Genomic DNA, 12,705 nt, shown 5'->3' with positions numbered 1-12,705 from the left:
TAAATTTATTGCCTTTGGAAGTGCTACAACACGTCAAAATGAAATATGGGCTTCACTGTTGTAGGTGGTTTATTAGAATAAATTAGAGGTCCTGACCATTAACTGTTACTAATGGCAAAGTAATTCTTTATCTCCCGTGGAAGGTTTAAGTTGTTAAGTGGGGAGTTTTATGTTCTTGATATCATAAACAAAGTGGTGTATAAAATTTCCTCTAAAATTCAGATTTTACGAGGAATTATGCTTTTAAGGCAAACACAAATCTCCGAATCTTTTATTAATATTTGTAACTTTCGTAATTTTAGAGCTACAGATATAAACTTTGAGGAGGTTACTATTTCTGAGTGGTGTTTTAACTCTACCAAATTGCAAAAGTGGAGAGCAAAAGACACAGTTTTTAGAACTTTTTATTTTTAAGGTAATGCAAAAATTTCAGTCATCCTTCAGTAAAATTCGTACTTTTGGAAATTTTAGTGCTTCAGCTATGAAATTTGGAGAAGTTACTATTTCTAAGTCGTGTATTAAACTCTATCAAATTGCAAAAGTGTAGGCGAAAAGACAGATTTTAGAAATTTTTATTTCTGCGGAAAAGCAAAAATTTCAGAGATTCTTCAGCAAAATTTGTAGGTTTGGGAATTTTAGTGCTGCAACTATGAAATTTTGAGAAGTTACTATTTCAGAGTCGTTTATTAAATCTGCCAAATTGCAAACGAGTGGTGCAAAAGACAGATTTTAGAAATTTTTATTTTTAGAACAATACAAAAATTTTAGAGATTTTTCACCAAAATTCGTAATTTTGGTAATTTTAGTGCTACAGCTTTGAAATTTAGAGAAATTACTATTTCTGAATCGAGTATTAGCTCTACCAAATTTCAAAAGTGTTGGACAAAAGACACAGATTTTAGAAATTTTTATTTTAAAGCGAGCAAAAATTTCAGAGATCTTTCAGTAAAATTCGTAATTTTGGTAATTTTAGTGCTACACCTATGAAACTTGGGGAAGTTACTAGTTTTGGGTCGTGTATTAACTCTGTCAAATTGCAAAAGTGTAGAGCATATGGCACAGATTTTAGAAATTTTTATTTTTAGGGCAAAGCAAAAATTTCAGAGATGCTTTATCAAAATTCGTAATTTTGATAATTTTAGAGCTACAGCTTTGAAATTTGGTGAAGTTACTACTTCGGAGTCGTGTATTAACTCTACCAAATTGCAAAAGTGTAGAGCAAAAGACACGGATTTTAGACATTTTTATTTTTGAGGCAAATCAAAAATTTGAAAGATCCTTCCCCAAAATTGGTAATTTTGGTAATTTTAGTGTCCCACCTATGAAATTTGGAGAAGTTACAATTTTTGACTTATTGAGTGTCTGTACGAAATCCCAAATTTTTAAAACACCAGGGACGGATTTTAGAATTTTTTATTTTTAAGACGAGCCTGAATAAATATTCAATATTTTATTCAGACCTATAACTTTAGTAGTTTTGAGGTTACGTCAACGAAATTTGGAGAGGTTACTATTTCTATATTGCTGACTATCTATCGCAAATCTTAAATTTTTTGAACAGCAGAGACGGATTGTAGAAATTTTATTTTCAAGACGGGCCAAAAATTTCAAATATTTTTAATTCGGACCTGTAACTTTAGCAATGTTGACATTAGCGCAATGAAATTTGAAGAGGTTGCTATCTCTAAGCTGCTGACTATCTGTCCTAAATCTAAAATATTTTAATCAACAGAAACGGATTTTAGAAACTTTTATTTTTAGAACAATGCAAAAATTTGAGAGATTCTTCATCAAAATTCGTAATTTTCGTAATTTTAGTACCTCAGCTATGAAATTTGGAGGAGTTACTATTTCTGCGTCGGGTATCAACTCAACAAATTGCAAAATTGTAGAACGAAAGATCCAAATTTTAGAAATTCCAGTTTTTGTAGCTAATTAAGAATCTTATAGCTAGCGACTTGAAATTCTAGGAACGTGCTCAATATTACATTCTTCTTATTAGAAACTGTGCTAAATGTGGAATTTGTAGAACAAAAGAGTCAAACTGCCGTCCATTACTAGTGTTATTGTTTATCCATCCAGCCGAGATCTGTGCTAATTCTATTTTCCCCGCACTTGACGGAAATTACAGTGATAAAGAAATAATAGCCGTTATCTCCATGACGAAATCCTCAGCAGTCTTCCTGAACTTTCAAACCCCGCTAAAAAAAAAAAAAAACTCGTCTCGATCACGATGACAGGCACAAATAATCCAATAGATCATCGTACACAACCACTGATTTGCAGAATTTGCTCACCTATTCAGCTTCTCTCCGATAATAGTCGCTCGTTACGTAACGACAAATTGAAAAATGATAACGACAATGTTTCAATGCACTTCCTCTCAATTGAAAAATGTGGGTTAATAGCACGTCAGCTTCTTTCGGTAACGAACGGTCATTGTAACCAAAGACTGGTCATTGTGTAATTTTCGGTCAGTGCCCAACAAAGAGTTCTGACCTTTGAAAGATCCCGAAAATCGCTCATTTAAATATATCAACGCAGCGTAACTAACCCCCACGGATATTGCGTTATTATAATGACAAAGAATAAGAGTTGCCAGTGCTTTGTTCTTCGGTTTGTTCGACTCAATTGTCAGTTGTTGTTTCATCATTAATCTTGGCTTTATTGTTGAGTTTATGGGACCGTGCTGGGTGGCTTTTTTCTTCGGGTAATTCGTATTCGAGCGCGCTGGAGCTGATGCCGAGATACCGTCCACTCCTAATTAATTTAGTACGTTCTGTTAATACAGGGGGTTTAGTTTCGGGTGCCGTTTTTGTTCCCTCAGCAAAAGTTTTTATTGCTGCACCAACAAGACGAACACAACCAATAAACTATCCTCTTCACTCCACTCAAATAAAAGAAACAATGTGACATTTTTCCGTCGTCAGCATAAATCAAATCCGGAGGGGTCGATGACGCGCCATAGAAGGGTGGCTTTTTAGCCGATTTTACTTCGACTAGATTAATGGTAGCTTTATTAGACTCGGATTATCCCGGCTTAGTCCTTCGCGTGTCAATTATTACAGCGAAGGGCTCGAAGATCCTAGTTAACCATGTACAATTTTTTCGCGCAACAAAGAACATCGATGTCGTAAAGTTTCCAGGACAACAGTACACGGGATAATCCAATTTCGCTGTCGATTGTTACCACAGTTTTGTTCCCTTTGTCGCCATATTTTAGGGTAAAGTTTCGTTGTTAAAACTTTTGGGAGATTCAGGGAAGCGAGCGCCAAGGGATGATGAGTGCTTTTTCCCGATCTGTCGCCGACTTGGGGAGCGAATTAACCCCCTTGTAAATCATCTAGTAATGGGTGACTATAACTACTTAGTATTTCGTTGTTTTTCAATGGAGTTGTCAAGCAAATTCGCATCTTAAGCTAATGTTAAAGGTGAGATATTTCCATGCAAATTTGCGTCTTTACAAATGAGAAGCGATAGGATCTCGCGTTGCTTAAAAGAGCGTGAATCATAATCTAAGCAGAAAAAATTCAATCTACTCTCACTCGTAAATTCTTCGTGTCCATCTCTGTTCAGATCGAACAAAGAGAAACAAGCTTTCACGTCTAACCTCTTCATTTTAGATCCACAATGGACAGATTGAAAACTAGTTTCTGCAGTAATAAGCGCGAAATTTTTAATTGAACAAGACCCCAAACCAAGAGAAGAGCAAATTGAATAATGCACAAAACTAATATCCTCGACGTCTTCTCGGCAAATTAAAAATTTCTTGAAAGGCCGGTGAACCTGAGATTCTTATTAGAAGTGTTTTTAAAATTTATCTACAACAAAACCCAAACCAGATGTTTGATGCAGATGTGGTCTTAATGCGACCAGAAACATTTCGAGCACGTTTCGTCCCGAAATCGGATAAAGCCAATGATTTATTCCGAAACGGTTTAATGAAGAAGCGAGACGAAGGAAAAAAGATGCAAATTCTGGAGCGTTTTGTGGTTTTTATATTCCATTACTCGAACACTGTTAAATATTCATTCCGCGCATGCAGAAATGTCATACACGCTCCAGATAATGAAATGTCAGAAGTATATATTTAGTTATGAGAGCCAACCCCCGGGGGTCGATTGCGGGGTTTCGTTTGTTTATGGGCGCGACGTTTCGTTGTGTTTAAAATTTTAGGGGTGCGGATTTTGAAGGGTGGAGACCGGAAGAGGATTTTGCTCGGATTCCTTTACACCTTCGGTTTGTCTCTGCTGGGCAGATGAACAGTCAGCTTAAATTTTGTTGCTATAGCACAATCAGAACACAAAATATAAATTTTATTGTTAAATTTTGATAGTTTTTGGATTATCCTAAAAACAAAAATTTTCAAAATTTGTGTCTGTTGTTTTATGATTTTGAAATTTAATGCAGCCAATTAATGGGTTAATATGAGCAACCTCTCTAAATTTCGTCGTTATTACGCTAACAGAACCAAAAATACAGATTTTAACGTCAAATTTTGAAAATTTTTGGTCTGTTCTGAAAATAAAATTCCAAAATTTGTGTCTGTTGGTTTTTAACTTTACAGTAAATTAATAGTTTAAAATGAGCTATCTCACCAAATTTCGTTGTTATAGCATAAACAGAACTTAAAATACAAATTTTATTGTCAAATTTTGATAGTTTTTGGTTCATCCTAAAAACATTTTTTTTTAATTTTTGTTTGTTGGTCTATGATTTTGAAATTTAATACAGTCAATTAATGGGTTAATATGAGCAACCTCTCCAAATTTCGGCGTTATTACGCTAACAGAACCAAAAATACAGATTTTAATATTAAATTTTAAAAGTTTTGGGTTCGTCCTGAAAACAAAAATTTTCAAAATTTGTGTCTCTGGATCTATAATTTTGAAATTGAGTATCGTAAATACAGAGGTTAAGATGAGCAATCTCTCTACGTTTCGCCGTTATAGCACAAACAGAACAAAAAATACAAATTTTAATATCAAATTGTGAAAATTTTTTGTTTGTCCTGAAAATAAAAATTTCCAAAATTTGTGTCTATTGGTCTTTAACTTTGCAATTTAGTGCAGTAAATTAATGTATTAAAATGAGCTATCTCACCAAATTTCGTTGTTACAACGCAAACAGAACCGAAAATATATATTTTTAACGGAATTTGGTCAGTGAAAAATTGAGCAATCGTATCCATAATTAACGAATTTTGAAGACAAATTATCAATTAGTTTCCAGATCCTTATCACTTGAGACTTATTGCTAATCGCGCTAATTTGTCACATTTCCAGCGGGATCGTGTTTCACAAACGGCAATTTATCTCTTCTTCAACGTTTAAATTAATAGTCGAAGAAAATGTAGTTGGAGATTTGGCCCCCGGAAAGCCCCGGAATTGAGTTATGTAAAACGCGCTCCAAATAAAAGCTTCCATGAATTTCCACAGGTATAAATCCACTTATTCATTATCCTGATATACGATTCAATGATTTTACTCGACCGGCTGCAAATCACGTTCTGCTACATTTTTCAGCATTTTCAAATGTCAGCAAAACCGATTTATGTGGCCAGAAAATGTTTTTGTATTGCCTCGTGCAATGATAAACCTAATGGGCCGTTAAACTACTATTGTGAGCTAATTTCATGAAAAACACAAGCAAACAGTTTCTTCGGTTTCGCGGAATCGATCAAATTAAAAACGAAGAAACTGCGAAAATGGTTCTAATTAGAATCTCTGTTGGACAAAGGATTAAACAGTTCATTACTCCGTTCAACGGTAAGGATTAAGTTTGATCTTTTTCTTGGAGGCTGTTCTTGCGTAACCTCTCTGTAGGAGCAGTTTAAATTAATTAGCGCAGCAACAGGGGGCACATGGAGCTTTAAAGGATTTGGTGTACTAAACCAGTAAATTAACATAATAGGATTATCATCTTACAAAGCGAGTGCATTGTAGCAACCATAATTTACATGCGTGCGCTTTGTCTGCAAGAACTCAGCGGAAGACAAAACTTTTGGTGCCAATAATTAAAAATTCGCCGCAATCTCATAAAAATTTATATTTCTCCGTTAATGGAGTCTCAGATGCAGCTGAAACCGAAACGGGAAAATCCTCCTCGTAAAGAATAAAACAACGGCACTTCGCGAAAAATTGCCTTAAATTATTCATGCGGCAAGTCTAAGAGGGGTGAAAATTACCAAGAAGAAATTGCTTGTAAATTAGGGGGCTGCTTTATTCGAAAAACTGTGCTTGTGATCTAAATTGCAAGGGAGGGTGATTACAATGAAGATACTGGCTTCGCTTGAAAGGGTGATATACAATGCGTGGAGACAACAAGTAATGAAGAGGAGAAAGGAAAAGATAAGAGATAAGCCGTTTTCGATTTGTGTAAAATTGTGCTTTTTATAACAGAGGAAATGGAAGCTGAATTGGAGAAACGTGTTGACGCCTCCGCGAGAAGAAACGGAAAGTGGTAAATTAGGAGGCCACAGGTTGCCGAGTAGAGATTTTGAAAAAAAATCGTTATTTTTAAAAACGAAATGCGTCAAACGGTACAACGCAATCGCGGAATTATTTCTATTTATACTTGCAGCAGTTAATTTGCTCTGTTTTAGTTGAGGGAATTGCATTGTTGGTCGGACTGCTACATTGTTTAGGCTCCTGTAATAATAACGTGGCGTCCACACATTTTTAGAAAATACTGAAATTTTGAGGTGATTTTGTCTAACTTCTCCTGATTTCCTCGATGATTTTCTTATGATTTCTCCTAATTTTTTTGTGAATTTGTCTAATTTTCTTCCCCAGATTTGCTACTGATATCCTTTGATTGCCCCTGAAGTTCTAATGATTTCTCCTGATTTTTTGTGATTTTCTGTTAATGACATGATGCCTTATCAGGGGTAATGCTTTTTAAAAATAGTACACACCTAGCTTTCCCTGATTTTCTCACGGATTTTTTTGTGATTTTGTTTAACTTCTTTTGATTTACTTGTGATTTTGTCTAACTTCCCCTAATTTTTGTGTGATTTTGTCTGACTTCCCCTTATTTCGTCGTTGATTTTCTTGTGGTTTCGTCTAATTTTCCGTTTTTTTTTATTTTGTTTAACTTCCCTCAATTTCCTCGTTGATTTCCTTGTGATTTTGTCTAATTTTCTCTAATTTTCTTGTGATTTCGTCTAAGTTTCTTTGTTTTACTTGTGATTTTGTCTAACTTTCCTTAATTTTTGTGTGATTTCGTCTGACTTCTTCTGATTTCGTCGTTGATTTTCTTGTGATTTCGTCTAATTTCCCCTGTTCCTTTTTTGATTTTGTCTAACTTCCTCTGATTTCCTTGTGATTTCGTCTAATTTTCCCTAATTTTTTTGTGATTTATTACCCTGTTTTATTTGTGATTTTGTCTAACTTCCCTTAATTTTTGTGTAATTTCGTCTGATTTTCCTTGATTTTTGTGTGATTTTGTCTGACTTCCTCTGATTTCGTCGGTGATTTTCTTGTGATTTTGTCTAATTTCCCCCGTTCTTTTTTTGATTTTGTCTAACTTTTTCTGATTTCCTTGTTGATCTCCTTGTAATTTCGTTCTCTGCTTTCGTCGCTGATTTTTTTATGATTTCGTATAATTTCCCGTGTTCTCCTTTTGATTTTGACTAACTTCCCCAAATTATTTTGTGTGATTTTGTCTAACTGCTCCTAATTTTGTCGCTGATTTTCTTGTGACCCTGTTTTAATGACTGGGGAAATGGGAGCGGAATTGGAGAAATTTGTTGACACCTCCGCGAGAAGAAACGAAAAGTGGCAAATTAGGAAACCACACAGGTTGCCGAGACGAGATTTCGAAAAAAAATATTTTAAAAAATTAAATGCGTCAAACGGTACAACGCAATTGCGGAATTATTTCTATTTATACTTGCAGCAGTTAATTCGCTCTGTTTTAGTTGAGGGAATTGCATTGTGGTCGGACTGTTACATTGTTTAGGATCCTGTAATAACGTGGCGTCTACTGTAACCCAAATTTTGGGGTGAATAAATTACCAGAGCACCAATTTTCAGAAAAAAACTGAAATTTTAAAGTCTGTCCTCCCAACGACATCTTTGATTCTTCCCTAAAAGTGTTGGGTCGGAATTTCCACCCCAATAATAAATCGCTCCACTTTTCGCAATTATTGCACCCCAAAAACTGTTATAAATTCCCCCTATAACGCTTATTCTGAGGCTTTGGCCACGCATCGTGATATTGGCAACGTTCTAAAGATAATTCGAACCCCTTTGAGCCGTCATCTTTCAAGAAGACTATTGGAGCACATGTGGCAAACACCGGGGGACGGTTAGCCCCGAAATTTGTACAATCAAGGGTGTAAAAATTTGATTTGCAGAGGGCTGCAGGTTCCAAACAGAAGGGATTACTGCAATGAAATTTCGATTGAAACATGGCCTAATCTTGACCACCGCAAATCCTCCATCGATTTGTTGACCGTCCGAGGCATGAAAAGAGGATCTCCGTTCCTCCACGCCGCCGAAGAGGGGAATCGCTAAAGGCCAGCGTTCCCCCTAGTTTATGATCCACACCGAGAGCTTCACCTTCTCTCTATTCATGCACACGTTCGTTTTCAGTAGTCGTTCGGCCGGCATGCGAAGTGAACCGTACGTTGCCATCGGCCGTAGCCGTAGCCGCACGTGTGTCTTTTACGCACCTCTTGTAGTTTTTTCGGAGATCAAGTGCAGTGATGTAACGGTCAAAGTGCAATAAGTGCATCATGAAGTACTTCAGTACCGGACATAAGGAGTCGTACACTTTGATAGCGCGCAAGAGACACGTCAAGAAATTGTAAGTGAAACGGTGCTCCTAAAGCGTGCAATTTCCTTAATTTCTACCGTGGCGTAATCAGGTCGGGAGAGAACCACGAAAACTCAATGGGATTCGGATCTGCGCGACGAGCGGCTATTCAGATTTTTGCGTGGTCGAAACATCTCAATTTTTTAGTTGTGTAACCAAGCCTCGAGTGATTTCTCTTTGTGCCGATATTTATTGCCAAATTGGAGCGTCTTATCGCATTCGATTTATTATTGTCATTATTATTTTAATGGATAGACTCTTGTGGCGATATTTCTTCGTAATCTGATTTCACTTGCACTGACGAGTAAATTTTTCTATAATTGTGCATGATCGATTGCACAAAACGTGATGCAAGAAAAATTAGACCACGGAACGGATATCCTTGCGCATTTTTGATCATTTTTGACAAATTTCCAACACGCTTTTGAAATGTTACTCGAGATGCTATCGGCGAACAACTCGTCGACTATAATAAAAGTACAGTTGGATGTAATTTTATTGTCCGTGTTTTACCGAGACGACATCACAGACGCATTGTAGAGATTTTTCCAACATCAATCATCGCTTTCGTCGAAGAATCTCCGATAAGGAATTTCATTTCCGTCCGAAAAAGACGTTTTGTTTCTGCGTTAAATAATCAGATTGGTCGTTAGTAAATAAAGTGTGCTTCGGGGTGCTATAACTCTTGCGCCGTCTTCATCCGTGGAGGAATCATTGCGTAATTACTCCACGTTTCCGCAGTTTCACTGGTGACGTGACAATACGCAGGGATCAATTAGTTTTAATCGGGCGCCAATTAATAAAAAAAAGTCATTAACACATTTCTTTTAATGACTAAAATAGGCAATGGTTGTATAATTTATTTGTCTTCTTGCCAATGATTCTAGCTACTAAAATTTAGCACCGCCTCTGTCCACATGTCCAAAAGTTCGAAAAAGTACTCAACCAATAAAGTAAATAACTGTTAACAAGTCGTTCTTAATTAGTGGAAACTTTAAATTGCCAACTCCTCTGTTGAAATTGTAATCGCCATCGTTATTACCCACTTGCTGCATTGGAATAAATTTATTTGCATTTTCCATAGCACAACACAATCTAAATCGCTCTTTTATTAGCCAAGGCCGCGTATTTGTGCGAATAACCCCACGCTTCCCGCAATTTTTCAAACATTCGGCGTAGCGCAATTAAAATTACGTGTTAACATATCTCTGCTTCCGCTGGAAATAAGGTCATTGCGATGACAAATTCGGTCGTGAAGAGGAAATTTTCTGACCATATGCGTCGATAAATGTCACAAGTTTGCGACATTTCCATCATTATCTGAAGATAACTAATCGGCGCAAATCATTATTGTGCTGTTTGTTTTCTTCGGAATTTGGGAATCAAATGTTTACCTCCAGGTCTGTAAATAACGCCAAAGTAAATCGCAGATTATCCAAAAAAGTTTTGTGGTGTTTACGTAACACTTTTAACTTCAATTCTAATTTACGCACCGTTCGTAGTTATATAAATGGCTATTGCCACTTTAGCGTTGCATGATACGTGGGTATCAACGAGGAAGTTCTAACTTTTCGCACTAGATACTTGCGTTTTTCCGTGTTTTCGGGTCAGAAAACTCCCAATTTTCCACATTCGAAATGTCGTGAGAATCTTTTACAATGGTCATAAACTCGGCCAAGGTTTACAAAACTAATGACAGTAATAAATTTCCAAAAGAATGAAAATAAACCGTCGAAGATGCCTCTTGTATTGTTAAATGTGAGCGAAAGGTTAGATTTCTCGATCGCCATAAAACCATCGAGTTTTTACAGGAACAATTGAGTTTTGTAACTTTCATGGTTTATGGACAGAAATATATTAATTTTACGATCAACTTTCTACTGGTTTCTATCGTATCAAAACTGGCAAAGAGAAAGAACGAGGAAAATGACAAAAAGGAGTTTTTTTGGAGAAATTTCCTTTTTATGGAGGATTGGAATTAAAAGAGTTTCTAGATAGCGTAATTGGCGAGGACATTTGCATTAAACGATGAATAATTGGGTCGTGTGCTCGATGGTTTTTGGAGAAAATCCATAAATCCATAATTAGAGTTACGATTCGGTGAAGAAAATGCGGCGAAAATTTAAATATCGATGTTAGAAGTGGGTCGCAGGCGTTGCAAAACTTTAATTTCTGCGTTTTGCAACAATATTTTGGGGGAAATTTGGAGGATTTTTCGCAGTTTTTCAGTTATAGTAATCTGTAAAATATCTATTTTCTTTTGTCAGTTTCACTAGGGCATACACCCAACTTCCCCTGCTTTCCTGGCTGATTTTCTATTGATTGCCCCTGATGTACTAATGATTTCTCCAGATTTTCTAGTGATTTTGTCTAAGTTCCCCTGATTTCCTCGCTAATTTCCTTGTGATTTCGTCTCATTTCCCCTGTTCTCCTTTTGATTTTGTCTAAGTTCCCCTGATTTTCTCGTTGATTTTCTTGTGATTTAATCTAATTTCCCCTATTTCGTCTAACTTCCCCTAATTTTTGTGCGATTTCGTCTGACTTTCCCTGATTTCCTTGTTGATTTGTTTGTGATTTTGTCTAACTTCTTCTAATTTTTGTGTGATTTCGTCTGACTTCCCCTGATTGCATTGCTGATTTTCTTGTGATTTTGTCTAACTTCTCGTTTTACTTGTGATTTTGTCCAATTTCTCCTAATTTTTGTGTGATTTTATCTAACTTTCCCTGATTTCCTATTGATTTCGTCTAACTTGCTCTGATTGTCTTGTGATTTTGTCTAATTTCCCCTGTTCTCCTTTTGATTTTATCTAATTTCCTTTATCTAACTTGTTGATTTGTTTGTGAATTTGTCTAATCTAACTTTCCCTAATTTTTGTGTGATTTTGTCTGATTTTCCCTGATTTTTGCGTGATTTCGTCTGACTTTTCCTGATTTCATCGCTGGTTTTCTTGTGATTTTGTCTAATTTTTCCTGTTCTCCTTTTGATTTCGTCTAATTTTCCCTAATTTTCTTGCGATTTCGTCTAACTTCCCCTGTTTTACTTGCGATTTTGTCTAGCTTCCTCTAATTTTTATGTGATTTCGTTGTTGATTTTCTTGTCACTTCGCCTAATTTTCCCCGTTCTCCTTTTGATTTTGTATAACTTCCCCTGATTTCCTTGTTATTTCGGCTAACTTCTCCTTATTTCCTTCTAATTTCGTCTAACTTCTTCTGATTTCCTAGAGATTTCCCCTGATTTTCTAAGACGATACACCAATTTTCCAGGTAGGTTGAATATTTGGATGAAAGTGTGCCTTACCCACTGTCCTGAAGTCGTATCAGTCTCTCCGATCTTTAACGAAATTAACGCATTTTGATTACAATAATTACACGATCGGATCATCGCTACAAATTAAATAATTACAGGGATGCTATTCCCAGGTGATCACATACCAGAAGCGTCCATAATTATCCGAAGAACTTCTCGCATCAATCAAGGCTAACAATGTTAACAAAGAATACAGTTTAGCGCATTTAGCAGTCGAAAATTCACAGAATTATCAAGCTCCAATAGATCATCAGAAGTTTGTGAACATTTTTCGTTGGATTGTATTCAATTTAATTATTTCCACGGAATGAGTTTGATAATTATATGCAGGATTCTCCCCTACAATTACGAAGCGAGACGTCACGACAGTTGAAAAATCCAGTCTTCATCCCGATTCATTCAAATTTATTTTAATTCATTCAGATATTCAGGGTAAAGAACTCGAAAAAGAAGACTCGACGGAGGTAAAACAATACGGTTTGAACGTCACGTGGACACATTAACACCGATATTAAATGTCAAAGATCCAATTAGCGGATTAACATAATTATGTCACACTTTGTTGTCGTTTTTTATCA

The 12,705-nt window shown here is 36.0% G+C and overlaps 2 protein-coding genes across 4 annotated transcripts in view; both read left to right on the top strand.

Moving 5' to 3' along the window:
* The window catches only part of RapGAP1 (Rap GTPase activating protein 1), a 119,504-nt gene that overhangs the window by 57,230 nt on the left and 49,569 nt on the right, over positions 1-12,705 (top strand). Inside the window, exon 1 of one of the 3 annotated variants that reach the window (XM_088040633.1) lies at positions 8,643-8,811. The exons of the other annotated variants lie outside the window; for them this stretch is intronic. Coding sequence (XP_087896759.1) covers positions 8,741-8,811 — 71 coding nt within the window. The 5' untranslated portion in view covers positions 8,643-8,740. Of the gene's footprint in view, positions 1-8,642; positions 8,812-12,705 lie in introns of those variants that run through there. 3 annotated transcript variants of the gene reach the window in all.
* LOC148170872 (uncharacterized) lies at positions 7,726-8,544 on the top strand. Its single transcript, XM_088041165.1, has 4 exons — positions 7,726-7,956; positions 8,037-8,060; positions 8,097-8,310; positions 8,360-8,544. Exons 1-4 carry the CDS (start codon positions 7,726-7,728, stop codon positions 8,455-8,457), a joined length of 567 nt encoding a protein of 188 aa, XP_087897291.1. The 3' UTR covers positions 8,458-8,544.

The sequence above is a fragment of the Gnatocerus cornutus genome, chromosome 7 (genome assembly GCF_029298725.1).
Source record: "Gnatocerus cornutus isolate USDA-ARS CGAHR chromosome 7, icGnaCorn1.1, whole genome shotgun sequence".
Taxonomy (NCBI): domain Eukaryota; kingdom Metazoa; phylum Arthropoda; class Insecta; order Coleoptera; family Tenebrionidae; genus Gnatocerus; species Gnatocerus cornutus.
The sequence above is the reverse complement of the archived record's forward strand: the minus strand, read 5'-3'. Positions and strand labels throughout refer to the sequence as shown.